We start from the raw sequence: 24286 nt of genomic DNA on the forward strand, positions 1-24286 counted from the left end.
CTTTTACAGAAACCACTGAACTGACTTTATTTATTTACTTATTTTTTAAGATTTATTTATTTAGGGGCTGGAGAGATGGCTCAGCGGTTAAGAGCACTGACTGTTCTTCCAGAGGTCCTGAGTTCAATTCCCAGCAACCACATGATGGCTCACAGCCATCTATAACATGATCTGATGCCCTCTTCTGGCCTGCAGGTGTACATGCAGGCAGAGCTCTGTATACATAATAAATAATAAATCTTTTAAAAAATTTTATTTATTTATTTATTATTTGTACAGTGTTCTGCCCACATGTGTGCCTGCATGCCAGAAGAGGGCACCAGATCTTGTTATAGATGGTTGTGAACCACCATGTGGGTGCTGGGAGTTGAACTCAGGACGTTTGGAAGAACGGACAGTGCTCTTAACCTCTGAACCATCTCTCCAGCCCTGAGCTGACTTTAAAAAAAAAAAAAAAAGAATTTCAAGAGTACGTGAACTTTCTAAAGTCTGGTAACTTTGTTGACATGGCCTCATGAGTTCCAGACTGGCTGCTAAGTAGCCAAGGCTGACTTTGAACTCCTGATCCTCCTGCCTCTGCCTCCCAAATACTACATAACCACACCCAGTTCCATGCAGTGCTAAGAACTGAGCCCAGAGCTTTGTGCATATCAGGCAAGCACTACACCAACAGATTTATACCCCCAGAACCCTGCAGACACTTTATTTTGAGAGAAAAAAAATAGTTTTACACATAGATGTAAAATTATCTACAAATAGAGATTCTTTAAAAACTGAGGCTAAGAGGCAGGTGGATCACTGTGAGTTCGAGGCCAGCCTGGTCTACAAAGTGAGTCTAGGACAGCCAAGGCTACACAGAGAAACCCTGTCTCGAAAAACAAAACAAACAAACAAAAAAAAAAAACTGAGGCTAGACCACTTAGTGAGACTGTGGGAAAGGCGATTTATGAGCTGTAATGCTGTTTAGGGGCACAGTGCTTGTCAGGTGTGCATAAGCCCCTTCCTTCACGGCTAGAGCAAGAAAAGAAATGCTGTCATCCGCCAGTGGAGAGCGAGCAGTTTCCTCCGGAGACTTTGTTCTGAGCATGGAATTAAGTTCCGACTTGACAGTTCTTATTCCTACAGAGAAGTTGATCTGGATCAGACTGAATGACGGAGATCATAGTCAAACTCCTCAAAGCTCTAGGATTCTTCTCACACTAGAGAACTCCTAACTCAACACCAGGTAGGCAGAAGTTGCGACCAACTGACCAACCCGTGATGTGCTGATCCTTCTGCACGCTGGCGTGAGCCCAATAGCTCTCCTTTGTGCTGGTTGTTGATGGTTGTGTTCTAGTAGGTTTTTCCTCATGGACCTACTTCCTTGAAGGTAGGATGATAATCCACACACCCCCCACCTCCCCGCCTTGAATATCTTCCTGTTCTAACGATCAGCCGGACACAGGACTTTCAGTGATAAAATTGTAACAGCCCTGAGCAAAACAGGACAGTCCTTCGCCCTAAGAATAGACCTTGTCACTGTCAATCACATGGGAAGAATCTAGAAAGAGTAAACAAGGAAAAGCAAGCTGGGGAAAGTACATTTTGAGTCTGTCGTCTCTTGCACATACAGTTTTGTAAAATCTTGGTAGAATCTAGAATATAAAAAGCAAGTCCAAGGATGTGGGCACACACAGAGGTAAGAGCTTTCCTTTCTTTTCTTTTTCCCAGCATTTGGAAGCTAAGGCATGAGGGCGGCAAGTCTGCGGATAACCTAGGCTACATACCTCAGGAAAGAGGCCAAATAAGCTGCTAAGTTTGCAGAGTATAAAGCTGTAGCCCCAGGTAGAGTACTTGCTTAGTGTGTGCTCTAGGTTCCAGGTTTGATTTTCCAGCAAAAAATAAATAAGTCAACAAACAAATAAATGTAAACAAAGCCAGGCACGGAGGTACACATCTTTAACCCCAGCCCTTGGGAGGCAGAGGCAAGCGGATCTCTTGGTTTAGAGGCCAGCCTGATCTACAGAGCTAATTCCAGGACAGCCAGGGCTCCACTGAGAGGTGCTGGGATTAAAGGTGTGCGCCACCACGCCCTGCTTGCATGGTGAGATCTTATCTCAAAGGAAATAGGAAAAATGTACAAAGAGCAAGATGTAACAAAGTCGTCATCCTACAATGCTCAGAACCAGTTTCCTATCGTCTCTCCATTGTCCCCCTTCCTGGACCTCCACCTACTCATTAAACTCACTCTCCTGACATGCGACCCACTCTCCACAGAGGAAGATAAGGATGAGAAGCCACATTTGGAATGGAAATAAACAGCAGATAATTATCCATAATTGTTTTTAATCTTGAGATGAGTCACCCTCAGTTTATTTCCACATCTCTGTCATCAGCTGTTCACTTCTTTACTTCAAAAAATCACCAGATTAACACTGCCAAAGGCAGGTAGAAAAGGATCCAAGAAGCCAATTCTGAGGTGTCACATGATGAGTGACTGAAAAACTGGGAACAAGACAATCCTCAGGAAGATCTCTTTTTAGTCCCAGCAAAGACACCGATGTGTGAACCTAATTCACACTTCTATTATCCCTATCAGGTTATTTTTACAACAGAGAAATTTTAGAACAAGACTTGCTAGGGGATTATTTATTTCCTGGGAAGCTCTGTCTATCACTCTGCATATAATATTTTCTAAGGTCTAACTCCACAGTTTATTTCAAGCCATGCTTTGCCCTTTTTTGTTGTTGTTGTTGTTGTTGTTTTTTTTTTTTTTTGAAGACAGGGTTTCTCTGTGTAGCCTTGGCTGTCCTGGACTCACTTTGTAGACCAAGCTGGCCTCCAACTCACAGTGATCCACCTGCCTCTGCCTCTCAAGTGCTGAGATTAAAGATGTGCGCAACCATTGCAGGCTTAAACAAAATTTAAAAAAATATTTATTTTATGTATAAGTGCTCTATCTGCCAGAAGAGGGCATCAGATCACTTTGTAGATGGTTCTGAGCCACTATGTGGTTGCTGGGAATTGAACTTAGGACCTTTGGAGGAGCAGCAGTCAGTTCCCTTAACTACTGAGCCATCTCTCCAGCCCCCATACTTTGTACATCTGCTATATATTTCAAGTTATTATTACTTATACAGTATTCTGCCTGCATGTAGACCAGAAGATGGTACCAGATCTCATTGTAAATGGTTTTGAGCCACCATGTGGTTGCTAGGAATTGAACTCAGGATCTTTGGAAGAACAGCCAGTGCTCTTAACCTCTGAGCCATCTCTGTAATAATAGGACTTCCACAATGGGACTCACTATGGGGTACAGTTTGGCTTTGAATCACAATGTAACTGTCTTAGCCTTGGCTGTCCTAGACTTGCTTTATAGACCGCCTGGCCTCGAACTCACAGAGATCCGCCTGCCTCTGTCTCTGCCTCCTGAGTGCTGGGATTAAAGGTATGCGCCACCACGCCTGGCTTTAAGATCAGTTTTACTGAAGTAAAAACGAACCAAACAACAAAAACAGAGCTAAATACTGTGGCATGTCTGTCATTCTAGTACTTGGGCGACTAAGGTAGGAGGAAGATTGTTGAATTTGAGGTCATCCTGAGCTAAATAGTCAGGGTTCACATTTAAGATCATAAGTTAAGGCCTGTCTTGGCTAGTGAGCGCCAGGCCAGCTTGGGCAACAGAGTAATAACATGGGGGAAAGTAAGCTAAGGATATGGTTTAGAAGGAGAGCACTTGCCTAGCATGCAGAAAGCAGACTCTTAAGTTAAATCATTGCTACATGAAAAAGGAAAGAAGAAGAAACATCAGGCCAGCAAGGTACCTCAGCAGGTAAAGATGTTTGCTGCCAGGCTGATATGAATTTAATCTTTGGGACCCACATAGTACCAGGAGAGAATCGCCCCCCCATAAACTTTTATCTGACCTCCACACATGCACCATGCACCCCCCATACATACAAAATTAATGAATAAATTATAAACTTGTAGGAATCTTTTGTTGATTGAACTTCCAGGGTCGTTAGAGCCTCTGCAAACTATAAACTTGGTATTTTATCTCCATTTGAATTACCTTCAAGCCGACTCAGTCCTTGACCCCACTTAGCCTCTCGCACTGACTCAAGGGTGAGCTAGGAGACCAGAGTTCAGACATCCACCCTAGGGGCTAGATCTAAATCATGCGCCGGCATGCTAAGGACGGTGGCCTCGCATCATCCTTAATGTCCTCTTCAAACAATCCCCCAAATGCACATTGGTAGTTCATTTCTCTATATTTTTCCCACGAAACAAGGTTTCTCTGTGTAACAGTCCTGACTGTCCTGGAACTTACTTTGTAGACCAAGCTGGCCTCAAACTCACAGAGATCCCCCTGCCTCTCCCTCGTAAGTGCTGGGATTAAAAGGATGCGCCACTGCTGCCCAGTCTTTTTATTATTTATTCTTTCTTTCAGTTCTAAAGATGAAGACCTCACACATGCTAGGCAAGTACTCACTTATATTAGAAGACAATTTCTCAACTAAATTTGTTCTTTCTATTTGCCTACACAGATAGCACAGGACAAAAACAAAGAATAAGGACACTAGGCATGATGACTTAACCCTGTCCTCAGGGGGCTGGAGCAGGAGGGCTGCTATAAGCTCCAGGCCAACCTGGGCTACAGAGTGAGTGCCAGGACAGTCTGTGCTATATAGAAAAACTGTCTCAAACAAACTAGCAATAAATGAATAAATAAATAAATCAGGACAAACACTTTGAGATCTCCAGATGATTGCAACAAGAACAAAATGCTTTGTTTTTTTTTTTTTAAGATTTATTTATTATTATGTACACAGTGTTCTGCCTGCACATACACCTGCAGGCCAGAAGAGGGCACCAGATCACATTTTAGATGGCTGTGGGCCATCATGTGGTTGCTGGGAATTGAACTCATGACCTCTGGAAGAGCCGTCAGTGCCCTTAACCTCTGAGCCATCTCTCCAGCCCCACAAAATGCTTTGTTTATGTGCTGTTTTCTCCTTTGCTATTGCAACCAATGAACTTTCAAAGGAGTGGTGCTGTCTTGGCTTTGGTCTAGTTGACACATCTGCATGGGCTGGCATGCACCACCCCCTTCTAAAGCGTTAAATATTAAATTTATGACAAGTATGCACATTCAATCACGCTGGACGACAGGACTTTGTGACAGGTTGGTAAGGGGGAAAGTTGTTATAGTTCCTTCTCTCCCTCCTTCTTCTGAGTTCCACACTAACTAAAATGCGTGAGCATCAGCTCCTGCCGGATTCGGTCAGCCTCTAAGTCCAGAGACTCCATTTGCTCATACTCGCCCTCAGAGGGTTGATCAATGGGTCCAGTCACTGGAGAGGACCAGACATCCATCCCATGTTCCAGGGAAATGTTGTGAAGGACACAACAAGCTAAGATGATGTGGCTGGATTTCTCCGGGGAGTACTGCAGTGCGCCCTTCGATCCATCCAGGCATCGGAACCTGCAGCAAAGGGTCTGCAAAGTCTTCTCCATCACACTGTGAGCTGCAGAATGGGCCCTATTATAGCGATCCTCCGCTGCAGTTTCAGGAACGGGAAGTGGAGTCATAAGCCAGGTGTGGAGAAAGAAGGAACTGTCACCTGCATGAAAAGCCAAAGAGAACATGACTGTGAATGGATTACAGACAAGAACTAAAATTTGCTGGGCATGGTGGTGGTCGCCTTTAATCCCAGCACTCGGGAGGCAGAGTCAGGCAGATTGCTGTGAGTTTGAGGCCAGCCTGGTCTACAAATCGAGTCCAGGACAGCTAAGGATAACAGAGAAACCCTGTCTCAAAAAAAAAAAAGAGAAAAGAAAAAAGAAAGAAAGAAAGAAAAGAAAAAACTAAATAAAACCAAAACAAAACAAAAGATCAGATGTGGTGGCATATATCTTTAATCCCAGCACTCAGGAGACAAAGTCACACAGACTCTGAATTTGAAGCCAGCTTGGTCTAATGGTGAGATCCTGTCTCAAACAAACCAACTTAACCTCACCCCAAAATCAAACAAGATATCAATTTTACACAATCTATAAACAGTAAGCCTTCAAGAGAAAAAGAGAATTCTAACAGAAGATGTAAAAACACTCATGAGGAAAATTTCTAATTTTATTATTAACTGTCGTGTCTGAAAGCATGAACTAGGGATTTCATACCTTCTCACAATGATTTATCCTGCCAGTGCTGAAAAGCATAGAACCTGAGTCAGCAGTTGCCGTCAGTACTCAGGGTACTGCATGCTTGGATACTGCAATCACATAATAATGCTTTTACAACAGAGGAGCTGGAGGACCATGGATATGATGATACAAACAGTAATAATGAGAAGAAATCAGAAATGGATTCAAGTAATAACAGAGGCATTTCCTTTAAGTGACTTCCTTATCAAAGGATCCTGGGAAGTCCTAAGAAAAAGAGACACAAGTGGGGAGTAAAGTCCCAGTCCAACAGGACAATGTTTCTATAATGTTTACTTCTCTGACAAACAAAAGCAAAGCAGCTCACATAGTGGTATGACTTCTTTTTTTTTCCCCCAAGACAGGGTTTCCCTGTGTAGCCTTGCCTGTCCTGGACTCACTTTGTAGACCAGGCTGGCCTTGAACTCACACGATCCACCTGCCTCTGCTTCCTGAGTGCTGGGATTAAAGGCGTGCACCACCACCGCCCGGCTAGGAGTTTATGTTTCTAAAACTGGATTAGCTGTAAATAACTGAGATGTCTCATAAAAATTTAAAGTTTATATTTAGCTGGTTTTCTTTTTTAGACAGTCTCATGCCAGGCCACATGGTGGCTCACAACCATCTATAATGTGATCTAATGTCCTCTTCTGGCCTTCAGGAAGAACACTGTAAGCATAACAAAGAAAATTTAAAGCCAGGCGTGGTGGCACACACCTTTAATCCCAGCCAAACAAACAATGGACATAGAGGTGGTGGACAAGGTGGCGCATACCTTTAATCCCAACACTCTGGGAAGCAGAGGTAGGCAGATCTCTGTGAGTTTGAGGCCAACCCGATCTACGATCTACAAATGGACAGCCAAGGCTACAAAGAGGAATCCTGTCTCAAATAAATAAATAAATAAATAAATAAATAAATAAATAAATAAATAAATCATGTAGAGCAGGCTATGATGTAGCCCAGGGACAGTGAGGGCAAAAGGGAAAGGGTGGAGGAAGGAAGGGAGAAAGAATGCTGCCTCCTGGCTCCTAGGTGGTGCAGTACAAAGGTACTTGATACAAACACATGTTTGATGGCCGGGCCCCACGTGCGGAAGGGAGAACTAACTCCTGCAAACTGCCCTCTAACCTTCACATAAATATAAAAATATTTTAAGGCTGGGCATGGTGGCGCACACCTTTAATCCCAGCACTTGGGAGGCAGAGGCAGGCGGATCACTGTGAGTTTGAGGCTAGCCTGGTCTACAAAGTGAATCCAGGACAGCCAGGGCTACACAGAGAAACCCTGTCTCGAAAAACCAACCAACCAACCAACCAACAACAACAAAATAAAAAAAAAAAACCAATAATAAATCAATAAATAAAATAAAAGGATATTATAGACAATAGTGAAAACAACACTTGTGACAGCCTGAACACAAGGCCTGAATGCAGTAGGTGATTAACACTTAGGCTCAGAGCAAGAGCCTTTCTCAAAAAAACAAAAACAAAAACAAAACCCAGGAGATGGGCAAGATGGCTCAATGGGTAAAGCACTGGCACATGAGCCTGACAACCTAAATCCAATCCCTGCAATTTACACAAAGGTGGAAAGAGAGAACTAATCCTGCCAAGTTCTCTGACCTTCACACACATGCTATGGAACATATGCGCCCAACACTTACACATCTCACACACACACACACACACACACACACACACACACACACACACACCAGTAAAAATAAGTACAGCAAGCTCCAGTCACTAGCTGGTTATAATTCAAACATCACCGGGAAACAGATACTTAGGAGGGGATTAGGATTAGATGGGGAAGGGATTGTGAATGCTTATGCAATCACTCAGTCACCCTTAAGACATTCTGGGAGATCTTACCCAAAGCTGCTTAAAGGCACTAGCCTAAGAGCTGAAGAAAGGAACTCAAGCTGGCTGTGTGGTGTGCTTAGGGCCTAAGAGTTTAGGAAGCACACCTATGGGGTCAGCTGAGAACGAGGGCTGGGAGGGATGGGTTAAAGGGACCTTACACTGGAGTGTGCTGGTGTATCCCTGCAATCCCAAACCGAGCCAAGACAACCAGGCTCTTGAAGCCAGCCTGGAAAACAGTGAGACGTCTATTTTTAAAAAAAGGAAAGAAAAGAAAAAAGGAACTTAAATATTCTGTGCCTCTCAGTTTCTTCTTTTTTAAAAAAATTTTATATTATTTGACTTTTTTTTTTTAAAAAGCAGGGTCTCCTGTTTCCTTGAATTTCCTTGTAATACTAGCTAGCACTCAAGAGGCTGAGGCTGCTGGATTATGAGCTGAAGGCCATCTTGGAAGTCAGTTTGAGGTCAGACTGGAAAACAAATTGAAATCTTGTCAAGAGAAAATACGTATCAGTAGATGTTGCATAGAAAGTGGTATGTACAGCTGAGGAAAGTCTGATGCTGTAAACCCATCAATGGAGCAGTAGGCTACCTTCTGTCTGTCTGTGTGTGTGTGTGTGTGTGTGTGTGTGTGTGTGTGTGTGTGTCTGTGTCTGTGTGTGTGTCTCTCTCTTTTTTCAAGACAGGGTTTCTCTTGTAGTCCTGACTGTCCTGGACTCACTTTGTACACCAAGCTGGCCTCAAACTCACAGTCTCTGCCTCCTGAGTGCTGGGATTACAACATACATTTTCCAAGTGTATATTGGACTCAAATTGTAGATCTGGCTGGCCTCAAACTCACACAGATGAACCAGCCTCTGCCACCGTGCCAAGCTCAAATTGTCTTGAAATTCAAAATCCTGCCTCAGTATCTTTTTTTGTTTGTTTGTTTTTCCAGACAGGGTTTCTCTGTGTAGCCCTGGCTGACTGGACTCATTTTGTAGACCAGGCTGGTCGCCAACTCACAATGATCCCCTGCCTCTGCCTCATCACCCAGCTTGCCTCAGCATCTTTTGTTTTGTTCTGTTTGAGACAGGGTTTCTCTGTGTAACAGCCCTGGCTGTCCTGGACTTGCTTTGTAGATCAGGCTGGCCTCGAACTCACAGAGATCTACCTGCCTCTGCTTCCCAAGTACTGGGAATAAAGGCATGTGCCATCACAGCCTGGTTTGCCTTGGCATCTTAATCCTTCATAAACTTTTCTTTTTCTCCTCCTCTTCCTCCTTCCCTTCTTTTCTTTCTTTTCTTGAGACAGGCGCTCATGTGACCTAGTGTAATGTACACTGTCTTGGCAAACTGTCATGGGCTGCTTGAGCTCACTGGCTCTAGAATAAATGCGTCCTCCCCCAAGCTCAGACCCAAGCACATTCATCTCAGTGTCTGTGATGAGAAGAGGACAGCAGAACAGCCCAAGAGTAAAACTATCATGTTCTTGGAACAGCTGGAGGGCGAACCATGTCAACAGTTCTTATCTTTATTTACCCCACGATATAAAAGCGCCTACAGCAAGGAAGACAAGCTGGAGGAAACTGAGCATGGGAAGCTCCTGCAGAGAGAGAACTTAATTAGGAACTCCAGCTAACTGCCTCGACTTCCCCAGGCACTTTCTACTGGATGTCTGTAAGCCCTGATTTGATATCTATCACTTGTTACTTATTATTTTACTTCTCTTTGTCATACACTTAATAAACTCACTCACTCAAAACTGAGAGCATGGCCATTTTAGACTATTTTGATAATATCTATCAATCACTTGCTATTTTTTTTTCCAGTTTTTGTTTTTTGAGACAGGGTTTCTCTGTGTAGGCTTGGCTGTCCTAGACTCACTTTGTAGACCAGGCTGGCCTTGAACTCATGGAGATCCGCTTGCCTCTGCCTCCCAGTGCTGGTATTAAAGGCATGCCTAGTTGCCTTTGAGATTTTTTTATTTTTTTATTTTTTGTTTTTGGATTTTCAAGACAGGGTTTCTCTATGTAGCCTTGGCTGTCCTGGAGTCGCTTTGTAGACCAGGCTGGCCTCGAACTCACAATGACCCGCCTGCCTCTGCCCCCGTCCCCCGCCTCGAGTGCTGGGATTACAGGCGTGAGCCACGACACCCGGCTGGCTTTGAGATCTTATAAACTCAAGCCATTGTCTCATTTTCCTTCTTCTGCCTGCAGATCAAGATGTAGAACTCATGGTTGGGCGCAATGGCGCACACGTGTAATCCCAGCACCTGGGAGGCAGAGGCAGGTGGATCTCTGTGACCTCAAGGCCAGCCTGGTCTACAAAGTGAGTCCAAGACAGCTAAGGCTACACAGAGAAACCCTGTCTCAAAAACCAAACCAAAACAGAAAGATGTAGAACTCTCAGTTCCTTCTCCAGCACTATGTCTGCCTACCTAACACCATGTTCTCACAATGACGATAACGGAAAAAACCTCTGAAACTGTGGGCCAGTCCCAATTAAATGTCTTCTTTTATAAGAGTAGCTATGGTCTTCATGTCTCTTCAGAGCAATAGGTGTTAGTTCACAGGTGATCCCACTAGCCTGCATTTAGGGTCCTAGCTATGTCTTGTGACTATGTGCCACCACCTCCATGTGTGCCAGGTGTGTGCTGGATAAAAAGGACCCACCCACCATGCTTTCTCTCAGCCTCTACCTCTCTGCTCTCCCTCTGTCCCTGTCTGTCTACCTGTCTACACGGCCGATCATCAGCCCCTTAACTCCTTTCTTCTTCCCCAAATAAACTTCCTTATACAGATATGCTGCATGGCCTAACCATTATTACAATAGGAACCCTAACTAAGGTCTGGAAGGGAGCTCAGCAGTTAAGAGCACTGGCTAGAGCTGGGCATGGTGGCGCACGCCTGCAATCCCAGCATTCTGGGAAGCAGAGACAAGGTCAGCCTGGTCTACAAAGTGAATCCAGGATAGACAAGGCCACACAGACAAATCCTGTCTCAAAAAAAAATAAAAGAGTTTCATTGTTACTAATAGCATTCTTCACAGCTGAACAATCATTTTGGTTTACACTGCTTAACCATGAACACATTCTTTTCTAGCTCAGGTCACTGAGATAGCGTTTAAATGACACTAAGCCAACATAAGCAGACTGGAGAAGCAAGGTCTTTTGTTTGGTTGGGGTTTTTGGTTTATTTGTTTGTTTGTACAGGGTTTCCCTGTGCAGCCCTGGCTGTCCTGGAACTCATTCTGTAGGCTGGCCTCCAACTCAAGAGATTTGCCTGCTGGATTAAAAGTGGTATATCACTCAGACATACCACTAGTTTTCTCTTTCTTCTTCTTCTTTTTTTTCTTTTTTGGTTTTTTAGAGACAGGGTTTCTCTGTGTAACAGCTCTGGCTGTCCTGGAACTTGCTCTTTAAACCAGGCTGGCCTCAAACTCACAGAGATCCACCTACCTCTGCCTCCCAAGTGTTGGGATTAAAGGCATACACCACCACCACCCAGTTTTTGGTTTTCTTTTTGCTTTTCTTTTCTTTTGTTTTTTTGAGACAGGGTTTCTCTGTGTAGCCTTAGCTGTCCTGGACTCACTTTGTAGACCAGGCTGGCCTCGAACTCACAGAGATCCGCCGGTCTCTGCCTCCCGAGTGCTGGGATTAAAGGCCTGCGCCACCACTGCCTGGCTCTTTTTTCTTTTCATGTATCTATCTGCATGTACACCTGCATACTAGAAGAGGGCATCAGATTACTTTATAGATGGTTGTGAGCCACCGTGTGGTTGCTGGGAATTGAACTCAGGACCTTTGGAGTGCTCTTAATCACTGAGACATCTCTCCAGCCCCTTTTTTGGTTTTCAAGACAGGGTTTCTCTGTGTAGTCCTGGCTGTCCTAGAACTCACTTGGTAGACCAGGTTGTCCTTGAACTCTGAGATCTGCCTGCCTCTGCCTCTCAAGTACAGAGATTGAAGGCCTGTGTTACCACTGGTTTTATAGTCACCATTTTACAAACAATAACAATTATTTCACCTACTGGATGTACCACAGTTAACAAGCTCTGTATTTTGGCTGATTTTTTTTTTTTTTTTTTGAGACAGGGTTTCTCCGTGTAGCTTTGGCTGTCATGGACTCATTTTGTAGACCAGCCTGGCCTTGAACTTACAGTGATCTACCTACGTCTGCCTCCCTGAGTGCTGAGATTAAAGGCGTGAGCCATGGCACCCGCTCCCTTGTTTAGTGTTTGAGATAGAGGCAGGCATCACAGGCTGGCTTTAAACTCCCTATGTAGCTGAGGGTCAACATGAATTTCTGATCTTTTGTTCCTCTTAACCACACAGTTATGCAGGGCTGAGGACTGAACCCAGCTCCTCCTACTCCACCAACTGAGCTATAGCCCTAGTATTGTATTTCTGACCCAGGTGTCCCTATACTCCCAGGTTGGCTTGGAACACTTTATATAGTTCAGGCTAGCCTGGAATTTGAGCCTGTCACCTCAGTCTCTGAAGTCCTGGGATTACAAGCATATCAAACAACACCCGTGTGGCATGGTGGCACAAGCCTGTAATCCCAGCACTCGGGGGGTGGGGGGGTGGGGGGGGTAGAGGCAGGTGGATCTCTGTAAGTTTCAGGCCAGCTTGGTTTACAAAGAGAGTCCAGGACAGCCAGAGCTGTTACAGAGAGAAACTGTCTCGAAAAACAAAAAAACAAGCCGGGCGTGGTGGAGCACGCCTTTAACCCCAGCACTGGGGAGGCAGAGGCAGGAGGATCGCTGTGAGTTCGAGGCCAGCCTGGTCTACAAAGGGAGTCCAGGACAACCAAGGCTACACAGAGCAACCTTGTCTCAAAAAACAAACAAACAAACAAACAAAACCCCAACAACAATCCTCAACTTATATATGTTTAAAATTTTTTTAGATTTATGCTATGTGTGTACAGGTGTTATGCCTGCACTTATATCTGTGTACCATGTGCATGCCTTATACTGTGGAGCTCAGAAGAAAGCATTAGATTCCTTGGAACTGGAGTTATGAACTGTTATGAGCCTCCCTGTACATGTTCACAATCAAACCTAGCCCCGCATGTTCTTTACCTCCAAGCTACCTCTCCATCCCTTAAATACTGGTTAAAAAAAAAAAAAAATTCAAGGTGCAAAGGTTGAAGGTTCAGTGATAGAATCCTTGCCTGGCATTCCCAAGCCTTGGGTTTAGTAATAAAAATATTACTACAGGACTAGCAATAAAAATTATTTGGGGGCTGGAGAGATAGCTCAGAGGTTAAGGGCACACTGATTGGTCTTCCAAAGGTCCTGAGTTCAATACCCACCAACCACATGGTGGCTCAAAGGCATCTATAATGTGATCTGATGCCCCCTTCTCGTGGGCAGATACAGCACTCATTAAAACATAAACAGGCCAGGTGTGATGGTGCACGCCTGTAATCCCAGTACTTGGGAGGCAGAAGCAGGTGGATCTCTGTGAGTTCGAGGCCAGCCTGGTCTACAAAGCGAGTCCAGGACAGCCAAGGCTAAACAGAGAAACACTGTCTCCAAAACCAATAAAAATTAAAAAAATAAATAAATAAAAATAAAAAACTGATGGCTCAGCACTGGGGAGGCAAAGGCAAGTGAATCTCTTGAGTTCAAGGCCAGCCTGGTCTATACTAAAACTTCCAGGATAGCCAGGGCTACATTACACGTCACCTGTCTCAAAAGTCTCTAAAAAGTAATAATGAGAGAGGAAAAAAAATAAGGATCAGAGATTTCACAGAATAAGTGAAAGAACGAAGAGTAAGACTATAGAATCTGGGACTTGACCCCCTCTACCACGTAACTTTCCTTTGGGTATAAACTGAAGACTTATACTTACAAACTTACCAAGGAGCCAGCTATCTTTGGGCATCCGAGTTTCAAACTGACTGCTTAGAGAAGACTGCTGTAACACAGCACAGTCCTGGAGGCTACCTGGCCAGTTTGTCTCCACAGCCATTAGTGCTCCTCTGATGTCACATACCACCAGACAGTTTAAAGAATGCAGGCCCTTACGGTTCACATACGAGAGGTCTTCAGCATTTGGGGCCTTGATTGCTACGTGGATGCAGTCAACCACCCCTATCACCCCTGGCATCCCTGCCAATCCGTAGAATTCATCCTTTAGAGACTGTATGGCAGCTTCCTCAGCTGGGAAGTGAATAAACTGTGAGGCCCTTTCCACTAGAGCTTCAGTGACATTGGCCACACAGCGGCTCATAGAGGCTTGACTAATCCCAATTGCATCTCCCATCCGAGTCTGGAAGGAGCCTGAGGTGTAGAAGCCTAAGGCTGCCAGGATCTGTGTCTCTGGGCTGATAGCCCTAGATCGCTGGGTAGGTCGAGAAAGACTTGGCCCTAAGAGCTCCACTAAGTAGTAAATGAACTGTCGGGGAAATCCATACATGGACATCAAGTACTCATCTGTCACATCATCCAGTTTAAAGCGGTCCAAGGTCCGGTGGCCTCGGCCGTAGAGCAAGAGATCACAGTCAAGTACTGTTATTGGGATAGCCATTGCCGATGTGGGTGGATTCTTCTGCTTTTTCTGAATTTTTTCCAGTGAAGAGGTTGGCACAATTAGTGTCAGAACTCAACAGCTAAACATTGGTTAAACGGCTTTGACATTTATAATCTTCTTTCTGTAAATGCTAATTAAAAGAAAAAGATAATTAGAGGCCTACCAAAACCATACCAAATGAATCAAAACGCGGAACACCTTTTCAGCAATTCACTTTTTGTTTTGTTTTCCAAGACAGGGTTTCTCTGTGTTATCTTGGCTGTCCTGGACTTGCTCTGTAGACCAGGCTGGCCTCGAACTCACAGAGATCCACCTGCCTTTGCCTCCCGAGCTGAGCGTGCGCCACCGCCGCCACCACCACCGCCGCCCCACAGCAATACACTTCTTAACTCTGGATTTTTCTCCACTGACTGACCGCCATATATGACAAACTCATCCAATTTGCAGACAATGGGTGTCTGATCCCAGTGGCTCATTTAATGCCTGGCATTTCAACTGAGAACGAAAGATTAATGGAGGTGTAACTATTCACAAGGTAAGAGAGGTCTATGGCAGCCACGAAACAGCTTAAGTCATAAACACCTTAAGGATTACTCAAAGAGGTTTGTTTTTCAAAGCCACAATGTATGCACAAGACAGATGTGGGAGTGCACAAACCAGTCCAACAGGGAGCTAGGAGAAAAAGGAAGAAGAAAAGAAAGGAGGAAAGGTAAGTCAGTCAGTCCATGACCCTGCCTGGGACACTGTCTGCTCTAACAGGCTTTTCTCCTTTATCTCAAGAGGCTTTAGGCTAGAATAGAAGGAATACTAGCCAGAAGGAAAGGAGGAAGAGGCTGAGAGAATCAGGTTTGGAATGCAGGGCCAAGTTTACAATCTACCCTAAAAAACATTCCTAAGGGACAAAGAGATGGCTCCGAGGGCACTGGGTTTGGCTGCGAAGCCTATCGAAATAAGTTGGATTCCTGAGACCCACGTGGTGAAAGGAAAGAAACATCTGACCTCCACATCCTTGCCACAGCACGCTCCTTCTCCAATGCAAAATGTAAATTTTAAAGAAGTTTACTGCTTTAAAAGTTGTGTAAAAGGCTGGGCGGTGGTGGCACATGCCTGCACTTGGGAGGCAGAAGCAGAAAGATCTCCATGAGTTCGAGGCCAGCCTGGACTACAGAGAGAGCGTCCCAGGACAGCCTGAGCTGTTACACAGAGAAATTGTCTTGAAAAACAAACAAAAACAGTTGTGTAAATAAAGCTGGGCGTGGTGGCGGGCGCCTTTGATCCCAGCACTCGGGAAGCAGAGGCGGTGGGTGGGGAAATCTCTGTGAGTTGGACGCCAGCTTGGTCTGCAAAGACAGTTCCAGGACAGCCAGACCCTGTCTCCAAAACCAAAACCAAAAGCACAACAAAACAACAGAGGTGTGTAAATAAAGTTACCCAAACCAAGAATGGTGTCTTACTGTTAATTCCAGTACTTGGACAAAAGGATCATGAGTTCGAGGAAAGCGGGAACTACAGGAGCCTCCTAAAGCTGGTCCAGCCTCTAACGTAAGCATTCTGGACCCTGGGGCAGTAGCATCGCCGCGTGTCCCAGGCCAGCTTGAACTACAGTACGTTCTAGGCTAACGTGAATTATACAACAAGATTTAAAAAAAAAATCTTGTCTCAAAAAAAGCAAGATACCATAGTCTGAGTGCTCGCCTAGCCAGAGTCAGCCAAGACTGATCGCCACCTCTCCGAAGCTACCGAGTTACCCGGACCACACTCCACCCTCCCAGCCTAAGAAGGCCCTCCTCCGGAACCCGCTGCCGCACACAGACCGCCACGGCACGCAACAGCGGCACCTCCCCTTCCGCGTCAGCGCCGGAGGTGGGGCACGCCGCGTCACGCCGAGGCCAGAGTTTCGCTGCCGAACTTTCCACACGAAGTCCGAAGTCTCCCACTCCCAGAATTCCTTCCCATATACTTTTCATTTCTCTTAAGAGGCAAATGATTTATTTTTTTGGAAAGAATCCAACTTTTACGAAGACGCTAAGGTACAGAAATACTAAATAGGGCGTCTGTGGTGTAGCGAAAGTGCAGCTGAAGTTAGTCGGCTGCATTTCCCCCATAGCGTTCTATCTCCCCACCGCCTGCACCGAAGCGGATGAAAACAAACACTAATGATGGCGGTGCCGGGCAGCGAATGCTTGCTGGCTTAGGGCGGGAGAGATCGCTTGACGCGTGAAGGGGAAGCTCTGAGGAAAACCGGTCGACACCAGTCAGACAACTTGCTCAGTTTTGGGAGCCAGGAGCCTTGTGAACGTGAGGTATCTCTCTGCGACCTGTGCTGTCACTACCGCCCGGGAGCGCGGAACACTCAAGCCGGGAGGCGCGGTTGGCCGGCCTCGGGCCCCGGCCTCCGGAATGAGAGCCCGGAGCCACTCTCTGTGCCGTAGCTTCGCAGGTATTCACTTTGGAGGGTAAAAAACCCCCGGATCTTTCAGCGCCCCCGAGTGGGAGGCGCTGCGTCCCCTAGGCCACCTTCTTGGGGACGCCCAAGCCCATCAGCCGAGGCTCAGATCTCTAACCCCTTCATTGCATTTTCCACGCAAAGTTGGGTTGGTGTGGGCTGTGGGCTCTTGAGAGATTCTAACCCTTACAGATGTCCCCCGAAATGTCCTCGCTACTTTCTTAGCTCTTCGGTTCAAGTTAAAAAAAAAAAAAGGCTTGAAGATATTTTTAGGGCCGTTACTACTGGGTTGGGTCCCAAGATGAATAAGGTAGGTTCTCATTAAATCAAAAAGAATTTTTTGAGTGCCAAATATGTACTCCGCGTGTAGGTGAGGGTGACTGTTGACTAGTGAAAAAAGGGACCCAAGGTTCACGACTATCTTCTTACTGGCAGTGGAACGACCTGTGGAAACCTGCGACCCGTTCTCATTAAATAAATCTCTGGGTAAGTGGCTAAGCATCTTCTTCGGCTCATCACTAACACATTTCAGTCTTAAATTTCCCAGTCACTTATTTCCCGGTTAATCTGCTCTATGCCACCTCAAGATAACATTTCTTTTTGCCTCCTCCATCGTCCCCCAATGGACATGGCTAGGTTGACCTTGAATTACTGATCCACTTTCCCTAGCATCGTAAGTGCTGAGATTATCGAGCATATGCCACCATGTAGCTCTTGAAATCCTCTTAATTAAGTATGTAAATGTTTATTTATGAGTATACATGTATGTATTTATACCTACACATATAGTATGTGTTCTTACTTGAGATTTAGGCTAGCACTGTGTTCACTCTACTAGAGGTATATTTACAATCAATAATACCTCTGCATATATAATTTTTTTTGTTTTTTTAAAAAATATTTAATTTTCATTTATGTGTGTTGGTGTGAGAGTGTCAGATCTTGGAGGTACAGACAGTTGTGAGCAGCCATGTGGATGCTGGGAATTGAGCCTGGATCCTTTGGAAGAGCAAACTGTATTCTTAACCACTGAGCCATCTCTCCAGCCCCTTTTTTTGGTTTTTTTGAGACAGGGTTTCTCTGTGTAGCCTTGGCGGTCCTGGACTCGCTCTGTAGACCAGGCTGGACTTGAACTCACAGTGATCCACCTGCCTCTGCCTCCCGAATGCTGGGATTAAATGCATATACCAGCTTGCCAGGCTATGCATTTTGATTTTTTGTTTTGTTTTTTTTTTTGAGACAGGGTTTCTCTGTGTCACTGGCTGTCCTGGACTCTCTGTAGACCGGGCTGGGCTATAGGCATGCTCGCCATGCTCAGCCAAACAGCCTGCTGTTGTTGGTTTGCTATTTATATAGCCCATGCTGGCTTTCACTTTATGTAGTTTAGAGTGACCTTGAACTCCTGAGCCTCTTATCCCGAATACTGGAATTATAAATGTGAACCATCACCATACCCAACATTAAAGGCCGAATTGAAATCTTTTAAGGCCTGGTGAGTCATTAAAATGATTTCAAGTTCATTTTAAATACCTACCTGCTTTTACCTGTAGAGTACATGTAGACTGATTTATTTACTAGAAACATCTTCTGAAGGCCATTATACACTGCCCAGGCAATTTCTTCTATTGGTGTACCTTACTTTCTTAGTCACAAGAGAAGGGCTGAGAGTGTGGATTACCATTACTTAGAAAAACAACTCAATGCCATGAACAGTTGATTGTTAGTAAAAGTCAATCACTAAGTCAAGAATTAATAGAAGTCATAACAGAAGAACAGTTTTGGAAAATGTTGCTTTCCCATTTTTGATTCATATACATATGAATAAAATGCAGATTTAAATATATTTTTACAGCCAGGCATACTGGCACACACCTGTAATACCAGAACTCAGGAAGGCAGAGGCAGGTGAATCTCTTTATGGTTTGTTTGTTTTTGTTTTTTGAAACAGGGTTTCTCTGTGTAGCCTTGACTGTCCTGGACTCACTTTGTAGACCAGGCTGGCCTCAAACTCACAGTGATCCACCTGCCTCTGCCTCTGTCTCTTGAGTGCTGGGATTAAAGGCATGTGCTACCACGCCCTGCTCTTCCTCTATTTTTTGTTCCATATATTTTATTGCTTGTTGCTTACTTTTTCTCCCCAAGCCTGACAAGTGTGTGTTTCTCCACCAGTGATCGCTAGGGGTCCTTTCCTTATTGCCTGGCCGTTACACAGGAGCTAGGAATGAGAAGTTGGGTCCTCGTACTTATATAGTAAACATTTTACCCATTGAGCCATTCTTGCCCCAAAATTCTGATTTACTATAATATCACGTTTTCACTCTTTTCCATTGTTGCTTTCTTGTCTTTTAAAAGTTTCATGTTGGGGGGGGGGTGGTATACTCCTGTCATAGTGAGTATGTGGAAGTCAGAGGACGTCTTTGTGGAGTCAGCCCTGCACCTACTTTGTGTATGAGTGAAGGTCTGTAGATTTGCACAGCAAGTGTCATTGCTCGCTGAGCCATGTTGCCATTCCCTGCATTTTCTTCCATTGGTGTTGAATAACTTAAAAGTTATCAAATCTGATTAAAGAGTTTTCATGAGGCCAGGTGTGGTGGCGCACATCTTTAATCCTAGCACTTGGGAGGCAGAGGCAGGTGGATCTCTATCAGTTCGAGGCCAGCTTGGTCTACACAGCGAGTCCAGGACACCTAGGGATAAACAGAGGATCTTGTCTCAAAAAACAAAACAACAACAACAACAACAAAAAGGAGTTTTTGTGGCTGGCTGGTACTTGCTTGGTGCCAAGCCTGATGGTCTGAGTTTGATCCTGGGATAAGAAACTTATTTCCACAAATTATCCTCTGACGCACCCCACAGAAATCTTTCACCCAGAGATGAACCAATGAGTGTAATTAAAAATTTTTTTAAGTGGGCCAGGCGCGGTGGCACACGCCTTTAATCTCAGCACTCGGGAGGCAGAGGCAGGCGGATCGCTGTGAGTTCGAGGCCAGCCTGGTCTACAAAGCAATCCAGGACAGCCAAGGCTACACAGAGAACCCTGTCTCAAAACACCAAAAAAAATTTTTTTTTAAGTTTTTATGGCACACACCTTTAATCCCAGCACTCGGGAGGCAGAGCCAGGCTGACCTGTATGAGTTCCAGGTCAGGCTAGACAGCCAGGGCTATCACACAGAGAATCCCTGTCTTGAAAAAAAAAAGTTTTAAAGGAACTTATTCTCGTAACCACCCTCTCTTATAAGAGTAGAATTCAGCTTTCCAGTAGGTAGATACTTGGTCTCTGGCTACCAACCCTAGCCTGACGCCAAGTAGGGCCCCACCCTAAGGTGCTCATTAGTATAAACCTAGCTTTATTTGAAAAACAAGACATTTCACCAGGGGGTTGGGGGAGTGGAGCACACCTTTAATCTTAGCACTCCAGAGACAGATAGACATCTGCATTCAAGGTCAGCCTGGTTTGCAGAGTTCCAAGATGACAGGACTACACAGAAATCCTGTCTCAAAATAACCAAAAAAGAAAAAGGCATTTCAAACTTTCTAAGGCGTTTCAAGCTCAATGACAGGTTCTGGAGACAAACACCACATATTCTTTACTCTATATTAGCTTAAGTGTTAAAACAAAACAAATGTAATCCCAGCACTTGAAAGGCTGGTAACTACAAATTTTAAGCCAGCTTCAGCAATATAGTAAGACAATTCCCGAAAAAACAAATCTTCTTGGAGAAAAAACGTATGGTGGCTGGAGATGGCTCAGTAGTTAAAAGCACTGACTGCTCTTCCAGGAAACCCAGGCTTGATTCCACAAGACAGCTTACTCTAATTCCAGTTTCAGGGCCTCCAATACCTTCCTTATGAGTTCACAATGTACCAGGTGTGGTGGTGCACCCCTTTAATCCCCGCACTCAGGGAGGCAGAGGCAGGCGGATCTCTGTGAGTTCAAGGCCAGCCTGCTCTACAAAGTGAGTCCAGGACAGCCAAGGCTCAAAAAACAAACAACAACAACAACACAAAGAGTTCAGAATGCATATAGTGTACAGGCAAAACACTCATGCACACAAAACAAATCTGGGTGAGGTCTAAAGGCCTGTAACCCCATATTTAGGTAAAAGAAGATGTTGGTAAGATCTGGAGTTGAAGGTCATCCTCAACTGTCCACCCTCAGTCCCTGGCAACCCTGGAAGTAAACTGAAACAGAAGGGATACACAATAAACAAAAGGGCAGATGTTGAAAATGAAGCCTATGAAAAGTTAATGGCAATGTACAGTCATACAGTTCTTTAAGAAATGAAATGTAGAGCCAGGCAGTGGTGGTACATGAAGCCATCTCTGGGTTCAAGGCCAGCCACGGCCAGTGCTGCACATAAAAACTCTGGAAAAACCAAAAGAAAGAAAAAAAATTAGAGTTATATGGTCTGGCAACTTCACTCCTGAGTGTATACTTAGGAACTTTGACTCCTATGTTTTGTAGCAGCATTGCTAATCAGAGAGAACTAAAACATAGAACCAATTCAGGCAAGTACATCAGAGGGCAAGTGGATAAGAAAAATATTCATAAGCAGTTTTATTTCATCTTCCAGAAGAAAATTATGAAATATGCTGGCCTAGTTAATATTGTTAATTTGACATGGCCTAGAATCACCTGGAAGAGGAGTCTCAGCTGAGTGGTTATCTTTTTCAGATTCCTGTGCTATCAGATTGTTTTGCTTACTAAATGACATTGGAGGTCTGTGGACAGCACTATCTCTAGTCAGATAACTCTGGGCTGTATAAGAAAGCTAACAACAAGCTGGGTGTGGTGGCGCACGCCTTTAATCCCAGCACTTGGGAGGCAGAGGCAGGTGGATCGCTGTGAGTTCGAGGCCAGCCTGGTCTACAAAGTGAGTCCAGGATAGTCAAGGCTACACAGAAAACTTGTCTTGAAAAACAAAACAAAACAACAAAACCCCAAAAACTCACTGCACTTGGGAGGCAGAGGCAGGTGGATCGCTGTGAGTTCGAGGCCAGCCTGGTCTACAGAGTGAGTCTAGGACAGCCCGGGATACACAGAGAAACCCTGTCTCAGAAAAAAGAAAAAGAAAGCTAACAACAAACTGAGCGTGGTGGCGCATGCCTGTAATCCCAGCACTCGAGAGGCAGGTAGATCTCTGTGAGTTCAAGGCCAGTTTGGTCTACAGAGTGAGTACAGGACAGTCAAGGCTACACAGAGAAATTGTGTCTTGGAAAGCCAAAAAAACCAACAAGAAAGCTAACAACAAAAAAAAGTCCAGTGTGGGCTGGAGAGATGGCTCAGAGGTTAAGATCACTGGCTGCTGAGTTCAGTTCCCAGCAACCACATGGTTCCTCACAACCATCTATAATGAGATCTGGTGCCCTCTTCTGTTCTGCAGGTGTACATGCAGGCAGAGCACTGTATACATAATAAATAAATCTTTAAAAAAGAAAGCTAAGCGCGCCTTTAGTCTCAGTGCTCAGGAGGCAGAGGTAAGCAGATCCCTTTGAGTTTGAGGCCACCCTGGTCTACAAAGTATGTCCAGGGCAGCCAAGGTTACACAGAGAAACTCTGTCTGGAAAAAATAGAAAAGAAAAAGCTAAGCCCGATCTTGTATGTGCGTTAGCTAGCAAACAGTATCTCCCATGGTTCCTGTAGTACCTATGGGTTCCCTGGCCAGAGGCAGTTACTGTACAAGCAATCAGAACTTCACGTTCCAGCTTCAAGTTCCACAATGTTGGACTGGAAGTATGACATAAAATACCCCCCTTTTGCTTCTTGAGACAGGGTTTTTCTGTGTAGCCATGACTGTCCTGGACTCACTTTGTAGACCAGGCTGGCACTGAACTCACATTGATCCACCTGCCTCTGCCTCCTGAGTGCTAGGATTAAAGGCGTGCGCCACTGCGCCTGGCCATTTTTTGGTTTTTGAGACAGAGTCTTTGCATATAGCTCTGGCTATGCTGAAACTCTGTGTAGCCCAGGGTGGCTTCTAAATCACAGAGATTGCTTGCTGGGATCTGAAGTTACTCATCATGAAGGCCACTCCTAATGGCTTTTGGTCATATTTGTCATAGCAACAGGAAACTGGAGCAATACTGTCTTATAAACAAACTTTTAGGACATTATGCTAGTCACAGCAGATAAATCCTATATCATTCTCCTTTAAAATATTGATTCTGTGATATTTAGAATACCCAAAGTCTTGGCCCTTGGTAATTACCAGGGGCTGAAAGAATTTTGGAATGGGAGACTATGGCTTAATGTCTACACAGTTTTAGATTTATAAGTTGAAAACAGTTTGGAATAGTAATATATTATGGGTGTTTTTAATGCCATTGAACTATTCAATGTGGTAGGTAGTAAGGATAGAATACCCTACCAAGGTCATATTTGCATTTTGTTTTGTTTTTGTGGTGCTGGGGACCAAAGTCAAGGCCTTGCCATATGCTGTATACCCCTAACCCCCCAAGATGTTTGTTTCTGAGATAGGATCTCACTGTAGCCCAGCCTAGTATCAGATGCACTATTTAGCCAACAGTGACTTTCAACCTGAGGTCCTCCTGTCTCTACCTCCCACATGCTGTGATCACAAGCCAGTTCACCACCACATCAGGTTTGGCTTTTTTTTTTTTTCGAGACAGGGTTTCTCTGTGTAGCCTTGGCCATCCTGGACTCACTTTGTAGACCAGGCTGGCCTCGAACTCACAGCGATCCACCTGCCTCTGCCTCCCGAGTGCTGGGATTAAAGGGTGTGCCACCAAGCCCAGCTTCGTTTGTTTTCTTTTTATGACAATATTTTATTGGGATTACAGATGTGAATAACCTTGTCTGGTCTAAAGTGATACATGGGGTGAGGCTCGAAGGCGATATGCTGTGCTAGTGTCTGTGTGCAAAGTCAGGGTAGGACATTTCCTTCTGTCCTTCAGACACATTAACTAAACCTAGAGCTGGCCCTAGGCTGGCCACCAGTAAGCCCATTGATTCTCTTGTTCTTTTCTTTCTTTTTGGATTTTTGAGACAGGGTTTCTTTTGTAGTCCTGGCTGTCCTGGACTCGCTTTGTAGCCCAGGCTGGCCTCGAACTCAGAGATCCCCTGCCTCTGCCTCCCGAGTGCTGGGGTTAAGGGCGTGCACCACCACGCCTGGCGAGTCTCCTATTTTATACTCCTTCATCCCCACAATTCTGGATTATAAAGCTCACATGACTACATATTGATTTTATAGGAGTGGTGTGGATCCAAATTCAAGTCCTCTGTTTGCACAGCAAGTACTATTAGCCACTGAAT

At 44.8% G+C, this 24286-nt stretch overlaps 2 protein-coding genes across 10 annotated transcripts in view; one reads left to right on the forward strand and one right to left on the reverse strand.

Annotated features, from left to right (window-relative positions):
• Positions 1 to 4773: 4773 nt before the first annotated feature.
• HARBI1 (harbinger transposase derived 1) lies at positions 4774 to 16380 on the reverse strand. 2 transcript variants are annotated; one of them, XM_084776714.1, is made up of 3 exons: positions 16245 to 16380; positions 13895 to 14697; positions 4774 to 5603 (listed from the first exon to the last, which is right to left on the reverse strand). In XM_084776714.1, the coding sequence occupies exons 2-3, from the start codon at positions 14562 to 14564 to the stop codon at positions 5224 to 5226; spliced, it is 1050 nt and encodes a 349-aa protein (XP_084632840.1). In that variant the 5' UTR covers positions 14565 to 14697; positions 16245 to 16380; the 3' UTR covers positions 4774 to 5223. The 2 variants fall into 2 exon arrangements, with proteins under 2 accessions (XP_084632840.1, XP_084632839.1); XM_084776713.1 differs by having other exon boundaries at positions 16022 to 16339.
• A 105-nt stretch (positions 16381 to 16485) lies between these two features.
• Positions 16486 to 24286, forward strand: part of ATG13 (autophagy related 13) — a 37051-nt gene continuing 29250 nt past the window's right edge. For 4 of the 8 annotated variants that reach the window (XM_084776692.1, XM_084776696.1, XM_084776697.1 and 1 more), the window contains exons 1-2: positions 16490 to 17007; positions 17384 to 17499. The gene's annotated coding sequence lies outside the window, so the exon portion shown is untranslated. Of the gene's footprint in view, positions 17008 to 17383; positions 17500 to 24286 lie in introns of all 8 variants that reach the window. The other 4 variants (XM_084776698.1, XM_084776693.1, XM_084776695.1 and 1 more) reach the window with 4 other exon arrangements.

Source organism: Acomys minous (genome assembly GCF_964271855.1).
Source record: "Acomys minous genome assembly, chromosome: 3".
NCBI classification, from domain to species: Eukaryota; Metazoa; Chordata; class Mammalia; order Rodentia; family Muridae; genus Acomys; species Acomys minous.